The 16,623-nt window shown below is 40.4% G+C and overlaps 1 protein-coding gene across 6 annotated transcripts in view; it reads left to right on the forward strand.

The window, feature by feature from the left end:
• The first annotated feature begins 245 nt into the window (after positions 1-245).
• Positions 246-16,623, forward strand: part of TAX1BP1 (Tax1 binding protein 1) — a 31,042-nt gene continuing 14,664 nt past the window's right edge. The window contains exons 1-10 of one of the 6 annotated variants that reach the window (XM_053359783.1): positions 246-341; positions 1,907-2,011; positions 6,644-6,827; positions 9,110-9,212; positions 10,536-10,723; positions 12,086-12,244; positions 13,994-14,142; positions 14,226-14,316; positions 15,143-15,328; positions 16,004-16,231. In XM_053359783.1, coding sequence (XP_053215758.1) covers positions 1,989-2,011; positions 6,644-6,827; positions 9,110-9,212; positions 10,536-10,723; positions 12,086-12,244; positions 13,994-14,142; positions 14,226-14,316; positions 15,143-15,328; positions 16,004-16,231 — 1,311 coding nt within the window. In that variant the 5' untranslated portion in view covers positions 246-341; positions 1,907-1,988. Of the gene's footprint in view, positions 408-682; positions 705-1,906; positions 2,012-6,643; positions 6,828-9,109; positions 9,213-10,535; positions 10,724-12,085; positions 12,245-13,993; positions 14,143-14,225; positions 14,317-15,142; positions 15,329-16,003; positions 16,232-16,623 lie in introns of those variants that run through there. The other 5 variants (XM_053359785.1, XM_053359786.1, XM_053359787.1 and 2 more) reach the window with 5 other exon arrangements.

Below are 16,623 nucleotides of genomic sequence, written 5' to 3' on the forward strand. Positions count from 1 at the left end.
ACTCGGTCTCTAAAAGGTTCACCATCACTGGACTTGATGATCCTTGGGGATCCCTTCCAATTCTACAACTCATATAGAGTATGAGCTAACTGGTCTTCCTGAATCCGCTCAGTAGACAAGACTGGGCGGCACCTTCGGTGGGCTGTGAGAACTGGCTATCAGCCAGCCAAACTAAAAGGATGACGCGGCAGGTGCGCACTTGGATTCGAGGCTGTCACGTGTGAGGAGAGGGCGAGAGGCGCTCGGAGACCGGAAGTGACGCGCGCGAAGGGGGCCGAGCTCTTGAGGCAGTAATGGCGGCCGCGCGTCTGTGTTGTTGAAGCCTCCAGCGTCCCCGATAAGTGAGGGGCCTAGTCTTCCCCGCGTCCGCGGTGAACTCCCTTCCCGGCCGTGTTGCACGTAAGGGGGTAAAGTTACTTGCTCTCGGTATCCTCCGTCACAGTGACACTCGCGGGGGGGGCGGGGGCGGTGTCGTCCGTTGGTTCGCGTTACAGCGGAGCGAAGGCGAGGTTGCGTGTCCGTGTGGGGGAGCGCGCGGTCGCCCTTGTGGAGGTGATTTGGGGGCGGGGTCCGCTGCTTACGGTGCGGGCGGTGGGCCGTAGGCCGCGGGGGCGGGTGTATCGCTGGCTGCAGCGCGACGGCGGCGATGTGGTTATGTGAACGTGTCTGCGCCGGCTTCCAAGGTGACGCTGAGATAGGAGAGGGTAAGAGGACGAGGGAAGGTGGCGAATGCGGCGCCGCGCGATTCGTTCGGGATGCGGTGCTTGTGCAAGAAACGCGTCGAAATTCCACTTTTGCTTAATCTGATGTCTGTGGCGCGTGTTACGTAAGCGCCGAGAGGCTTAAGGGAAGGAGCGTCGGCTTGGCCAGGTTAGGCTTGCAGAGAAGGAAAATGGCAGCAGCGCAAGAAGTTGAGCAGGTGGACCTACTTGGGTGTTAGGTAGGGGGCAGCCCGTAGGGTTGTCTCGAAGTAATGGTGTTGCTGCGCCTCTGGGGGGCGGGGTTGGGGGACGGGCGTGTCAAGCGCTTTTGCATTCCGTTCCATCCCGCCTGCAGGTGGAATAGCTTTGAGAGGGGCAAAGGTCAGGTTAAATTCGCCAGGCGATGGAGGCAATAATATGCAATTATCTCTATCAGGAAATAAAACTCTAGTACGTTCTGCTTCTGTTTGTTAGCACTATTCTCTTGGCTCCAGTTCAGCTCCTCCCATCAGATCCGCTCATTGTGAGCTGTGTAAACAAGCGGCCTCTTAAAGTCCCGAACAGCTTTCGCTTTTGCCAGCTTTGACGTGCAGCTGCTTGCAAACTCCTGCGGGATTTTTGTACTTAACACATCAGTTTTGACTACTGTTTAATGACAGGTAGAAATACTGCTGCTCTAGATGACTTTTCCAGACAGAGTAGCCACCTTTGCTTGTTGGAATAGATTTTAAACTGCGAGTTGCATGAGGTGGCGCGGGCGTTGTATCTTTAAGGTAGGATTGCTACTGTGTATCACAGTGGTTGTTTACCCTTGGAGTAAGCAGCTATTGAAGGATTTTTTTAAAAATAAAATAAAAAATACGAATTCTTAGATAAATATTGACTTAAATGTTTGGGGTAATTTATTGCCTTTAGAAAGCTGGTCTTGAATGAGCTTGAAAAACATTCATTTTCAGTGTTCCTATTTGTAATGGAAACAAGAAAAAAAGTGTTTAGCTCTACTAGGTAGAACCTAATAATCAATGGAGAACGGTGGTTCTTGAATAGAAAATATATAGATAGTAGGTTGCACTGTTGATGCTGCTCTGTTAAAGAGGACATCAAGTGCTTTTAAACAGTAACTCTTAGGAAGATAGTCACATTCCATGGTGTGTGGAATACTATGGTAAATAAGTATTAATGCTGAGGCATACTATTCCCTCCAGACCAAAGTGACATTGATGAAGCTACCATTTCCAATTTAATATGCAAGCTTCTGAAGTATGCCAAAAACCTTCCTAAAGCTGGATGCTGCAAGAATTCTTCAAAAGGTACAAAAAATGTTTCTTATTGAAGGCATGGTATTAAACCCTTGTTTGCAGATTGTTCTTAAGAGAATGAGAGAAATTATTGTGGAGTTAATCAGGTTAGATTATTGCCTTGGGCTAGGGACTCAAGTTTTACAAATATGCTGGGATAAAAACACAATGGAGGTATTTCTGGAAATACAAAAACTAATTATAAACCATGTCTTTCTTTAGCACAGAATTAAAACATGTTAAGCTTTATGTCCTTTACAGGAAATTCTGATATTAAGAACAACATTCATAAAAAACTATTTACCTGCCTTTTTTGCACTACGATCCCATAAAACAAGTTTTATGGCATCAAAGAACAGATTTGTTGTAGTATAAACTGCCACTGAGCAGAACCCTTTTCATCAAACACATGAAACATAATCACCATTTGAATTATACATGTGTCTGAAGAGAATAATAAGTCATAAAATACAAATGGTGTTTCATTCTTATTTAAATATTCCAATGAAACAGGATAATCACTGATCAGTTATAAGTTTCAATCCTGATGCCTGAATCTTGTGACCATACTCTATTGTGCTTGATGTGACTGACTTCTGAGTATACTGGTACAGGATTTTGTTGTTAATGTAGTAGAAGGGGGAAAATCCCCCTAAAGTGGATTTGAGCCTTTTGCATAGTAAATAGAAGGCCTCTGGTCAAAGCTCTGCAGGCCTGTCTGTCCAAATATAGATTTGCTCCTGCAGATACATAACTTCATGAAGCTATGGGAATTTTTGTGTCATTCCTCAGTGGAGTCTGAGGATAGTGACCAATAAACATGGTGAAGAGTTGCTTTTCAGCCTCTTGTATATGTAGACCAGTTAGTTCATGATAGCCACCCTTCCTTTGTCAGTGTGATTATGATGATTCAGATATGTTTTGGATGCTTTTTGTGGTGTCATGTTTGGCATAGCTGAGATTGTGGCAACAATACTACCCGCTAATGATGTTTTCCTAGACATGGTGACAAACACAATCTGTTTTTGTGACTATCAGAAAGGAGTCTTATTAAAAACTGTTTTTAAAATAAGCTTCCCATTATGTATTGACTCAACTCAGGAGTGCTCATTACCTTAGTTACCTTGTGAACTTGATATTCCTGTACACAACAGTTGGCTAAATTATGCAGTCTAATGTTCTTTATCTCACAGTTGCTAGCATAGATTAGCATCCATTCACTCCTAAATCATGCTTTTGTAATGAGGTTTTCACTATAACTTTGGATTAAGTCATTATGTGCATTTGCCTTTAATGAGGAACAAGATGGAGGGAGTGAGCATAAGAATCTGTTGGATCAGACTGGATAGCCAATGTGGTGCTCTTGGTGGTGCAGATCACAGTGCCTATAATGCCTGAAAATAGGCATTGCTGGCTGGGGCTCATGAGAATTGCAGGCCATAGTATCAGGAAGACATCACCTTGGCTATGCCTGGATCAGAACAAATGTAGTCCTCATCCTGATTCCCACATTGGCTACTCACCTGCCACCAAGAAGCTTACAGTCAGAGTTAGAAGGTAAAACAGGTGTCTTCCCAGCAACAGGCATTCATTGGCAAGCTACCTTTGGGTCTAGGCTGATGAAAGTTTGGAGCAGTTAAACAACATTGGAATGACCACAAGTTTCCCACCCCCAAAAACACTGAGCCTAGGGCTTGCCAATTGGAAGGTCGGAGGTTTGAATCCCCGCGACTGGTTGAGCTCCCGTTGTTCGGTCCCAGCTCCTGCCAACCTAGCAGTTCAAAAGCACGTCAAAGTGCAAGTAGATAAACAGGTACCGCTCCATCGGGAAGGTAAACAGTGTTTCCGTGCGCTGCTCTGGTTTGCCATAAGCGGCTTAGTCATGCTGGCCACATGACCCGGAAGCTGTACGCCGGCTCCCTCGGCCAGTACAGTGAGATGAGCGCCGCAACCCCAGAGTCGTACGCGACTGGACTTAACTGTCAGGGGTCCTTTACCTTTACCTAGACTAGTGGTCAAGACCGCATTCTTTGACAGCAAATTCCATCATGCAGTGATGTGGCACAGAAAATTTTCTAAAACTGAAACTTTTCTAGCAGTATCTTTTGTGGAAACTTTATCAATTTCATCAGTTTGTTAGTAATAATGAATGGATGCCAATTGCAAATATTATATTAGATAGGTTTGGTAGTTTCAAAGTGTTTATCTTTGTTTACTAATTACAAGTAATATAAATGTTCTCAAAGCCAGTGAAGCATTTTGCAATGCAAACTACCCTGTGCAAAATTTGCGTAGGATTCTCCCTCCCCCCATTTGAACCTTTCCCACAAAATCCACATCAGTGTTCTAGTGTTAGGAAATGCATCTGGCTGTTAGCCAGAAGGTTGGGGGTTTGAGCCCACCCAGGGACAGCTGTGGGCAGGATTCCTGCATTACAGGGGCTTAGATTAGCTGACCCCCGGATCCCTTCCAATTCTGCAATTCTATTATTCTGTCTGTCCTGAATCTGCCAGTTAATTTTATTGAGAGACAAGAGCACTAATATTAGAGGCAGAAAATCTTGTCTGTTCTTACCCATGCATACATTTTTAAAATCTTGTATTTTTCTAGTTCAGTATAAAATAGATCAGCTTTTTCAAGAAAATTGTTCCAATCACTTCATAATTTTGGCTATCATGTGCCTTTTTATCTCCTTGAGGTGGCATGACCAAATGTGAAGTTGCACATTCAATTTATATGAGGCATTTATGTATAGACAGTTTAATTTTAGCCCCTTTTCTTGTAATAGCTAGCATGGGAATTTCTCTCTTCCATGCTGCAGAGAGAGCTGATGTTTTCAGTAAGCTATTAATTGTGACCCAAATATCTCTCTCCTAATTAGTCACTGCCAGTTCAGACTTTGTGAACTTGGCATTTTTTTGCTCCAGTATGCATTATGCTTATTTTGCTTTAACATTTTTGCCATTTTGTGGGTCCATTCACCTAATTTACAGATAGCTTTTTGGAACTCTTTACAGGCTGCTTTTACCTTCCTGAATAATTGGATGCCATTTGCTAATTGGCATTTTATCTGTTTAGTTTTAACTTCAAATCATTTTTGACAGGGCAGGGGAACCTGCAGCAATGATGGAAGTTACAGTACGACATCTTGAGTGCTGCACATTCCCCATCCCTGATGGATAAACACAAGGAAACATGGGGTTAGAAAAAGGATGCTGGACTGGAAATTTCAGTATTCATGCTATATCCATCTTAAAGAGGCCAACTTTGGGACTTCAGAACCTTAATGGTGCTGTTTAAATGTATTATTGGCCTAACAGATTCTGGAAGGCATGCAATGAATATGATATTTTGGACCAGACAGGAGGTTTGCCTGGAAATAAGAGGGTTTACTGCAGTCCTGTTACGGTCACTTCACTTCTGGGTGAGATTTAGATTGATACTGGCAGTTTTCCTCTGCAGGGATGGTGGATCCATTAAGTTGGTCTGCATTTGGAGACACATGGAATCCAATAAAATTCCTGAATGCTTTTGAGGAATTTCAAGATGATGTGACTAACATTCTTTTTTTAGTCTCTGCTGTCATTTTGAAATCGTTGCCTCTCAGGCACTGCAGAGGTGTTTGGTTCTTTGGTTTACCTTGAAACAAACGGGGAGACAAGTTGGTCCATAGATGGTGTAAGTTTCTCAAGTATGAGTCTGTTGACTCAGGAATAGTGCATCAAGAAGGTGGTGTCTCCTTGTGAGACGGTGTTTGTCTATGCCTTAAGAAGCTCATTTGAAAACCTGACGATTTGTAATGACTACAGGCAGTGGTCAATTACATTCCATAAGCCTACCGAATTCCACCCCTTTTTGTGACCTTTTTTAGTCATTTATATGTTTGACACAATGCATGTGTGCGTGGTTGTGAAATTTCAGATACGCCTAAACCAGTTGCCTATATTGCCCAGCTGTAAATATCCTCTTTTCAGAAAAGTGGTGGCAGTTCAGCTCCAGCCACTTCTGGATGAAATGGATTATCTAGATCTTGTTGAATTCCAATTCACATCAGTCCCACTTGGCATGCCAGTACTCAGGATGATGGAAGTTGGAGTCCAAAAATCTGGAGGCACTAGGTTGGGGGGAAAGCATTGGCAGCCCTGATGGATGACCTTCATGGGAGTGAAGCAGGGGAGTGTGACCCTGCTTTAGATATGTAATATATGTTTAGATCGTCTTAGCATGTTGTGCGGATAAAGCTAATTTAGTGGATGGTACGATGTGTGGAGGCACTCTCATCCTGCCAACCCAGTGGTTATGTACTGTGTGGTAAATGAGTCTTTAAAATGGGAATGAGAATACCACAAACAAATTAGCCATCTTTTTCTTAAGTTCCGTTCCTAAGTTTTATATTTTAAATAACTTTTGGGATTGTGTTCTATTTTTAGGGTGCTGTGGCTTTTTGTTTCACATTTTTCTTACATTTTTTGCCTATTGGCTTTAATTTATATTTGTATGTTTGACTCAATTTTATTCATACTTTTGCATGCTATCCTGCAATCTTTTATGAAGGGTGGTTAAGAAATTTAGGTTGTCTGTACCTTTAAAACTTGGAATCATACAAATTACTGTTTTAATAGGAATTTTAACATTATTTTACAGAGCAACTATGTCATCCTTTCAAGAAGTTCCATCTTCAAACAGTGCCCTGCAGACTTCAAATTTTGCACATGTCATCTTTCAGAATGTAGCAAAAAGTTACCTTCCAAATGTGCACCTTGAGTGCCATTACACTCTGACTCCCTATATACGCCCTCACCAAAAAGATTGGGTTGGTATTTTCAAGGTAAGCAAGTTTATAGCATGTTTTAATATATGATAAGGTTTCACTTCTTTTAATTAGAAGATACACATGAAAATGGGATAAAATGGTTGGGAATGTGTTTTGCTTTAGAAATACAAATGAGTTTATGGCAACATCATCATAGCTGAATTCCTGCTGCTTTTGAGGCCATATCACCATTTGTGCGGTGGGAAGGTACCAATAAATTACTTACACTTGCACCTCCCACTAAGGCGGAACCATGTACCCTCTCCCTTACAATTTAATCTACATAATTTAATCACAGAATATGAACCTGTCCACTTCGTAGAGATTTTCTCTGCTCTTCATCCCACCATCTGAGTTGTGTTTGATTGGGATGCAGAAAAAGGCATTCCCTTTGGCCATACCTAGAGGCTCATCTCTCTGATTGCCTTCAGCTTTTGTGAATTTTTCTTTCTTTCCAGTAGGTATTTGGTTCATTGGATTAATATATTTTAATCTGCCTGGTATGTTGGTGGTTATATTTTACCTACTGCTTCTTTTGTTCTTTATATTATTTTAATGTTTTGATTATATGGTGGGATGAAGAGCAGAGATGTTTTAAAATATCAGGTGCTTTATAATGACTCAATAAGGGTTAGTCATTTTTGCTATACATATTTATGAAAGCAAATGTCTCCTACTAGCTGTACACTTCAATTTAAAAATTCTTCCCTTTTTTGTTGTGATTTTACTCTTTTCTATACCTTTACTAAAATAATTTTCCTGTGCATGTTTACTTGGAAGTGAGTCGTTCTGTGTTCAGTGATCATACTTGGAAAGAAATCTAATGATCATACACATATTAAGAGAAGCCGGTATTGTAAAGAAGATTCCATGTTAACCTCTTTGAGTTATAGAATGCCTTATTGTACCTGAGAATTGATGAGGCGGCAAGAAAACGCAAACAGTGTTCTACAAGATATAAGAAAAAAATGGAACTTGGAAATTATTACCTTGTGGAGTACACAGTTTGTGAAAATCTTTCAGCCTGATCTCTAGTCTCATACCAGTGTTGGAGCAAATGTCAGTGTTGCAAAAGAAGTTGGTGGTTTGCATGCTCTTATCTGAGATTCACAGATATGGAAAAAGGTTGCACAACGCCTGTTTGTTCCATTTGGGTCAAGGGGTCAACGTGGAAGAAAGCTAGGTCAAGGAATGTATATTTACAACTCCAAACCCCCTATGAAGGCTTCATATTAACCTTGGCACACAGCAGAATTTGAATCTTAGACTGGGTTTGCTAAGCTTGCTTATGCACTGCCTCAGAACAATTAATGCAGTCTGAATTAGCATCTTTGTTGTGCTGGTTCCTGCTGTTGTCAGTACTGTAATATAGGTTCCCATGGCAGACATGCAACTTTCTGCTGACTTCCTGGTGGGGGGTTCAGCAAGTCCTGAAGTGGGGTGCTGTATAAGAAGTTTCCATATACCGGTATGTACCTAAAAACCATGTAAATTAACTCTGGAGGATTATTGATTGGTTGTACAGTAAGTGCACACATAGTTCTTCCCTCCCTTTCATGTTTAAGCATTCAAACTGTGGCATTGTAAGTATAAGAATTACTTGCAAGTAAGTTCCAGTTAAAGACCCAAACTTGCTCCTTGGCAAAGCCAAGACATGCTGAAGACTATCCTCATGAGAAGACCTACTTGCTAGGAATGATTGTGGTCTGCCATTCTTGTGGCTTGTTTCAGGCTCTGATTGGAGAGCCTCAGGTTCATATCTCCATTAAGCCATAAAGTTTCCTAGGTGAGTTTGGGCCCGTTGCCCCCACCCCAGCTTACTGGGGTGTGGTAAATATAAAATGGGGAGGGAACCTTGCTACTTGAGCTATTTGGAGGAAGTGAAAGATAGAAAAGTAGTAATGTCAGACTGGAACATCTCATGTCTCCTCCTTGCTGGTAGATCCACTTGTAGGTAGATCTGTGTTGGTCTTCAAATAGCAGACTTTTAGGAATCCAAACTATTCACAAGGGAGTGTCTTTCAAATGAAGCACTCATTTACCAGCAATGTCTCATGCCCCCCCCCCCTTTTTGTGCCTAAGACCATATTGGAACATTATCAGTAGCTAAATTATTGAGAAACTGCAGTGTTGAGACAATTATACAGTGTTGAGACAAAACTACATTAAGCATATAAATATGCACAACAGTGGTTAATTGGATTTTTAAATGCATACTTTTCTTGGATGATCTGAAAGTTAATTTTTACAAAGAATTGTGCATAATTATATTGTGATAAGGCTGCTTTTTACTTTAGGTTGGTTGGAGTACTGCACGAGATTATTACACATTTCTGTGGTCACCTATGCCTGACAACTATGTGGAAGGATCAACCGTTAACTCTGTGCTGTCTTTTCAAGGTAAATTTTAAATTGGTTGCTATGTCTGCTTAGGTTTTTTTCTGTTGCTTATTTAGAACTTCAAAAACATCCATATATTTTGTTATAAGTTATACTATTTCTGTTCACATCATTTATTTAGTACAGCTTTGATTCAAACCTTTGGGCACATAAACATTATAGTTAGATGTTCTGGGTAAGCGGATCTATGCTATTCCTTGTGTTTAATTGGAGTACCCTTCAGTGTTCTTCACTATTTAACCATGTGGTAAAGATGACTTACCCTCTTAACAATCTGGGATAGAGCTCAGTGATAAGTGATGGTATCTATACTGGCTTTTCTGAGAACTCTGTTGGAGTTCCTTTCGTGCCTGCTCTTAATGTATAATGGGCACGCAATGTATGATACAGAATGTATAACCTGCTGTATCCCCAGGTCCTATAGTCAGGCAAATAGGGAGTATCGCCTACAGAGACTCTACTCAACTGTTTCATTTTCCAGGACCTTGCATGAGTCACCTTGGTCATTCCATCTACTGGGTCTTCTATCTTCTTCCCCAGAAGGCATTACTATCAAAAGGGGGATTGCCTTTCTTTTATTGGGGTGCTAGCTGGTGAAGAGGTTGGGAGCTGCAGGCAAAGATTCTGGACCCAGTATAGCCTGTAATGTAGTGTCTTCTTTATTCAGTTCCCAAAGGATGCATGAGCACTTTCCCTTTTAGATATAAGTGGGGTGGGTGAGTGACCAGTTCTCTTTTTCCATCTCCTGTACTGGAGATGGAAGAGTCTTAACATCATGTGAGCCATACTCCTGAGCTTGGGGTCAAGTGGGAGGCACTGCCCCCTTCCCTCTAAATCAGCTGAGTGTTCCACCCACAAGAGGAGTGTGAAGCCATAAAACATGGAGGGGCACATCCTGTCTTGACTTACAGCTGACCAGCACCACCCAAACAATCACTTGGTGTTACTAATTCCCAACTGGTCTGGCTGAATGAGTCTATATGTAGGCAGCTTTGCAGCTCTATCTCCTCAGGTGATCATGCATGTGAAAGAGGCTGACCCAAGAGGACATTAGACCTCCATGACCAAGGAAAGTGAGGCAAGTGGCAGCTACCTGCTGTCCTAAGGCCTATCACTGCTCTCCTGTTGGTGTATTTTAGTCTCTTATACTGTCTTAAAAAAAGCAAGACTTTCCCCTTCAAAGGAACAAAAGCAACTTGAAATTCAGGGTGGGAACTTCCTCATCCTGTATACAGTTTGTTTGTCTGGCTCTGAAGGACAGGAGTCTGTCCCTGTGCTAAGTGCCTCCCTGAACTTGGTCTTTAAATTCTGTTTTTTCATTAGGCTACTACCTTCCGAATGATGATGGTGAATTTTACCAGTTCTGCTATGTAACACATAAGGGTGAGATCCGTGGAGCAAGCACTCCATTTCAATTTCGAACATCATCTCCTGTTGAAGAATTGTTGACGATGGAAGATGAAGGGAATTCAGACATGTTGGTGGTGACCACAAAGGCTGGACTTCTTGAGGTTTGAATTAGCAAATTGTGATACTTGTTTATTTAGCTGTACAGCGTAGAACTGAACTTCCATCAAGTTAGAATTAAAGGGTTGTATCCATATTCGGGATAGACCCATTAAGATGAATGGACATGAATCATGTAGGTCCATTCATTTCACTGGGTATACTCCAAGTATAACTTAAGAGTGCAGGATGGCATTTTGTAAAAATGAATACTTTGACAGTGGCTACCTTAACATGCACAGGTGTTTCTCAGCTGGGAGCAAATGCTTGTGAAGATGCTAGAAAATCTTAGATTAACGGATATTTTCTACATTGTCTGCAGCTCTGTATATGCTCACTTGTATCTGCACAGACACTTACCTATGAACTTCTCCACTTTAAATCCGTAGCCTAAAAAGCACTTCAGAGCTCAAAAATAGGTTGCAAAGCTTCTGTGAGGAAGGAAGGTATTGTGATGTGACAGGGTCATTAGGAATAATTAGCAGAGGGGAGAAAGGGTTGAGAGACTTCACAATTATTCATGCCAGTTTGTGGCATGGTGCAAGGATGGGGATGCTCTCTGTTGCAGACCTTTGTGCTCAAACTTGTGGATGATTCTCAGCAGAATAGAGATGGCATATTAGGATAGGTGGAGCTTGGCAGAGTGTGCCAGTATCCTCCAGCATGATTGCTTACATGGGAATGTGGTTGAGATTCCTGCATTGCAGGGGGTTGGACTAGAGCCTTGGGGCTACCTTCCAACTTTATGATTCTGTGGTGAAGTCCTCAAGAGGGCTTAAGTTCCTAAAGAATCCCATGATGCTCGTTTCTAGAGTCCTGGTGGTTACTTATAGTTGAGAGATACAAATAAACTTTTACAAATCACGGAAGTTAGATACTTCTTGTAACTATAAATAGTAAACGGCGTTTCTGTGCGCTCTGGCTTCCATCACGGTGTTCCGTTGTGCCAGAAGTGGTTTAGTCATGCTGGTCACATGACCTGGAAAGCTGTTTGCGGACAAACACTGGCTCCCTTGGCCTGAAGCGCAATGAGCGCCGCACCCTATGGTTGCCTTTGACTGGACTTAACCATCCAGGGGTCCTTTACCTTTTGCCTTTTTAAAATAATAATAATAATAATAATAATAATAATAATAATAGTTATCTGTGCTGACTATTAACCTGACATAAAAATTCAGCCTTCATTTATGATTAATGTGTGATAAGGTGGGTGGTCAGATATTAAAGTAAATATGGGAACTGTTCTTTTGGTTTTGTGTACTTCATTTATGCAGCTTGAAAGAAATTATACAGTACTTATAAATTTGTAATGTTATGGTGATACTGAGGTAAGAACTACCATGTAAGATGGGATTATGTCGTTTTAGTTCCAAATTGAAAAAACTATGAAAGAAAAAGAAGAACTATTAAAGGTGACTGCTTCACTTGAAAAGGAAACCCTGCAGCTTAGAGATCAAGTTGAAAGACTGGAAAAAGAACTGAACCGTGAAAAGGAAAGATGTGATCAGCTGGAAGCACAGCAAAAGGTAACTCCTATAGTTCAAAAAAGGTTAAAAGAATTGTACATTTTCAAAGGCAGATTTAAACTTAAAAAAACTTTTACAAGACATCAGAGTCCAGGATAGAGGATGCACAACATAATTTGAAAGTTTTTAGCAATGGATATACTTTCCAGAATGTATGTAGGTGTAACAGCTTTTAATATTGCCGTGTCTTGATAACTTGGTAGAACTTTTCAAAAAGTTTTGATTCAGGCTGTTTTCACCCAGGACTAACTCAATAAAAGACCGAAACACATTTTAAAAAAATTTAATATCTAAGTTGTATGAGGGAGCAGTTTTCCAAATGTTTCCATTGTCTTGCACAGCACAAGCTTGTTTAATATAACAAACAAATGTTATGTTGTATTAAGCCAGGTAATGCTCACACTGCAGTGCAGTCTTGTACAGTCATTTGTCTCCCTCTCGTGACAAACTAATACTAGGATCCTGGGTTAGACTTAAATATTATGTTAGTGTCTACTCTTAGCTCCCTTATGTATAATTTTGGTATATAGTAAATCAGTTAACATGTCTCTTTGTTGATCCTGTAAACATTTGAAAAATGTTTCCATATGTATAGACTAAATAAAGAGTACTGACAGATTCATTGATTTCATAATTTTTCTCTTTCTGCAAGTTAATAAAAATCATGGTTTTATGGCTTTCTTTTCTTTTTCTTTGCTGTTCTAGTCTTCTATTAATAATCTTAAAAGGGCATGAAAATAAATGTATATTTATTTTGTACAATTCTTTTAAAATTACTCAAATATGGAAGTTACATTTCAGTGCCCGTTGATTTGCAGTTCCTTTGGTTACAAAATGATAGGGATAATTTTGTTCCTTTGGTAGTTGCAGAAGCTCAGTTTAGACTTAACTTAAACACTATATAGTGCTGCCAACCTAGCAGTTCGAAAGCACGTCAAAGTGCAAGTAGATAAATAGGTAACGCTCCGGCGGGAAGGTAAACGGCGTTTCCGTGCGCTGCTCTGGTTCGCCAGAAGTGGCTTAGTCATGCTGGCCACATGACCCGGAAGCTGTACGCCAGCTCCCTCGGCCAATAAAGCGAGATGAGCGCCGCAACCCCAGAGTCGGTCACGACTGGACCTAATGGTCAGGGGTCCCTTTACCTTTATATAGCGTTGTCCCCAACGAAATCACTTAGCTGACAGTAATGCATCCATCGGCCGCATGGAGTGGGAAGCAATGTTAGTCTCAACCCCACTCCACCAAAACACACACACACACGCTCACACTTTTCTTAATTTCCCCCCAAAGGGTTGAGGGGATCCTCTAGGACAGATTTGGGAGTGGGAGGCTCAGAGGCTGCATGGGTGGTATCCAGTCATGGTAGTCATTCTCCTGACAGGAAGCTCATTCTTAGTGTGGTGCAACAACTACATCCACTTGTTTCCCTACACTTTCAAAATGTGTTTTTCATCCTCTAGGGCAGCAGTTGTTTTTGTTAGATTTTGAAGAGTTGACCTTCTGCATTGCATTGCAGAATTGTTAGGTGACAACATCAGTACTCAACTTGTGCTAATGTTTCATTGGATCCTGCCCTTTGAACTGCAGGAATATAATCATGGTGGAGGTTCTGTGTGGTTTCTTAGTACAAATTGCTCAGATCTCATGATGTTAAACTCTTTCTGATTTGCTCGCTGATAGCAATATTATTTTCCTTTAGAATTGTATACCCAAAATGTTCTTTGACAAATGCCCTTTTGCTTTTGCAAGGATAATTCGAAAACTGCAGAAACTCTTAAAATTGAAAATGAAGAACTCAAGAAAAAGCAGAATGAGGCTACTTCCAAAGTTCTACAGCTTGAAGAAGACATCATGACTGTTACTCAGAAAGCTATTGCAAAAGAAACTGAGTTAGACAGGTATCCATCTAATTTAATCCTGATATTTAATCCTGATATTTAAAGAGAACCAAATACATAAGGATATTTTACTTTGTTCATAGCCTGAAAGATAAACTCAAGAAAGTAGCCATTGAAAAGGAACAACTTGAATGCCAGTTGAAGACTGAGAAGGATGAAAAGGAACTCTACAAGGTAACTTTTCTGCTTGTCTGATAGCTGAGAACTAGAATTCATGCATTTTTAAGTAGAAAGATACAGTAAAATAAAGGTCACGCAGATATATGTATATAGAGAGAAATTGATGAAGTTAGTTTTCATAGACCAGCAACACAGTCAGTCTGACAAAGATTTTATTATTATTTATTAAATTTGTATACTGCCTTCATCCAAAGATCACAGGGCAGTTACAGCATAGCATTACTGGGATGTTTGTGTTGCTGTTTCCCAGGTTCATACTTACTTCATAATAAGTCTTCCATAAAAGCAAAATAGAACATTCGCTTAAAGGTTAATAAAAGACAAACAAGTTTATAGCTACAAAAGAGAAGTTCAGCTACAAAAGAGAAGTTCAGCTACAAAAGAGAAGTTCAGCTCTTTTGTATGGATGCCTGGTCAAATCTGTGTTGAATATGCTATTCACAATCTGAAAAATGCATCAGTTTCTAGCTACCTACTCCATATAGACTTATAGACTTTACAGAGCTGTTCACTCATGGAAGGAACATCACTTCTGATGAAACATGTTTTCACAAAAGACAGGAGTATCAGCTTTATAAATATATTTGAAAAATGTCTGTTCAGAACTATTTTATTTTATATACCATTTCAGACATAACTTTTAAAAAGACCTTAAAACAGTTGACCAAGCCAATGAAAAAATAGGAATTCATCATCATGATAGCAACTATATTAAAATATTTCCCCATCTGTCTCTTTTTGGGGGGCTGTTTGGATTAAACATTATTGGTAAGGATGTAAGGTGGTTCTAGCATTACATATGGTTTGTAACTATAATTAGATACACTTGAAGAACACAGAAATTGAGAACACCAAACTTGCATCAGAAGTTCACACTCTAAAGAATTTGGATGGAAACAAAGAAAACCTTATAGCCTATTACAAAGAGGAAGTTGGCAGATTACAACTGTGCATGGCTGAAAAAGAAAAGCTGAAGAGAGCTTTCTTGCTTACTTCATCAAACAAGGTAATGGGGGTACTTTGGTAACATATTAATGTTTATGATTGAATTCTGCTTTTCATTCTGTGCAGTGCATATCCCAGTTAACTCAGATTATCTGCAGAGTAATCATTGGGTAAATGGATTCATTCTCTAAAAGAGGGGTTGATTTTCTGTTTGAATTGTTGTTGTGGCTTCCCATAAGACTTGTATCTGTGTTCATGTTTCAGAATTAAAGGCAATTGTCCATTTGTGGCATGTTTTCCCTTTAGATATTGCACACCTCTGTCTTGTCAAATAGCTTATGTTATGCTGATAATTAGAAGTATTCCTTTCATATGCTTTTGTTTACCAACATCTTCGTTATAGTATTTCCAAAATACCACTCTTTTGCAGGAAATAGAATCATGATATTAATATGACCAGTAGGCTAGATATAAGTATCAAGGTTTGTATTGTTCAGGAATGGAGAAAAAAGGAAGCCAAGTGAAATTATTAGGAAGCTTTAATCAATGTTATGTAAAGAACTGATGATAAATATGGGTCAGTAACCCTGTCCATACTGCTTAGTGTGACGTTGTACTGATGGCGCTTCCCCTAAAAGTAGTGCAGAGCTATGTTTTGTGTGTCTTCCATTTGAAGATAAGTGAGACACAAATCTTGAGTTGCATTTAAAAATAAGTTTTCTACTTTTTATTCTAGGAAGAGGCAAGTATTTTGAAGGAACAGCTTCGGAAAGCTGAGGATCAGATTCAAGCTAGTAGGCAGGAAGCTCTGCTGATGTCAAAAGAGCTCAGTGATGCTGTAAATGTGCGCGATAAAACTATGGCGGATCTTCATAATGCTCGACTAGAAAATGAAAAGGTGAAGAAGCAACTTGCTGATGCTGTAGGTGAACTTAAGAAAATGGCACTGGTGAAAAATGAACAGGTAAGAGATGGGTTGCACTGTTAAGTTTAATAATACATTTTCTGCTACAGATAATACAAAACAAAATTATTTGGATAATTACCAATTATCATTCACTTTCAGTGAGGTATAGTACAGTGGTACCTTGGGTTATGAACTTAATGCGTTCTGGAGGTCCGTTCTTAACCCGAAACCATTCTTAACCTGAGGTGTCCTTTTGCTAATGGGGCCTCCCACTGCTGCCGGCGTGCAATTTCCGTTCTCATCCTGGGGCAAAGTTTGCAACCTGAAGTACTTCTTCAAGGTTAGCGGAGTTTGTAACCTGAAGTGTTTGTAACCTGAGGTACCACTGTACCGTACTAGTGTAAAGGTAAAGATACCCCTGCCCGTACGGGCCAGTCGTGTCCGACTCT

The sequence above is a fragment of the Podarcis raffonei genome, chromosome 12 (genome assembly GCF_027172205.1).
Source record: "Podarcis raffonei isolate rPodRaf1 chromosome 12, rPodRaf1.pri, whole genome shotgun sequence".
In the NCBI taxonomy this organism is placed as follows: domain Eukaryota; kingdom Metazoa; phylum Chordata; class Lepidosauria; order Squamata; family Lacertidae; genus Podarcis; species Podarcis raffonei.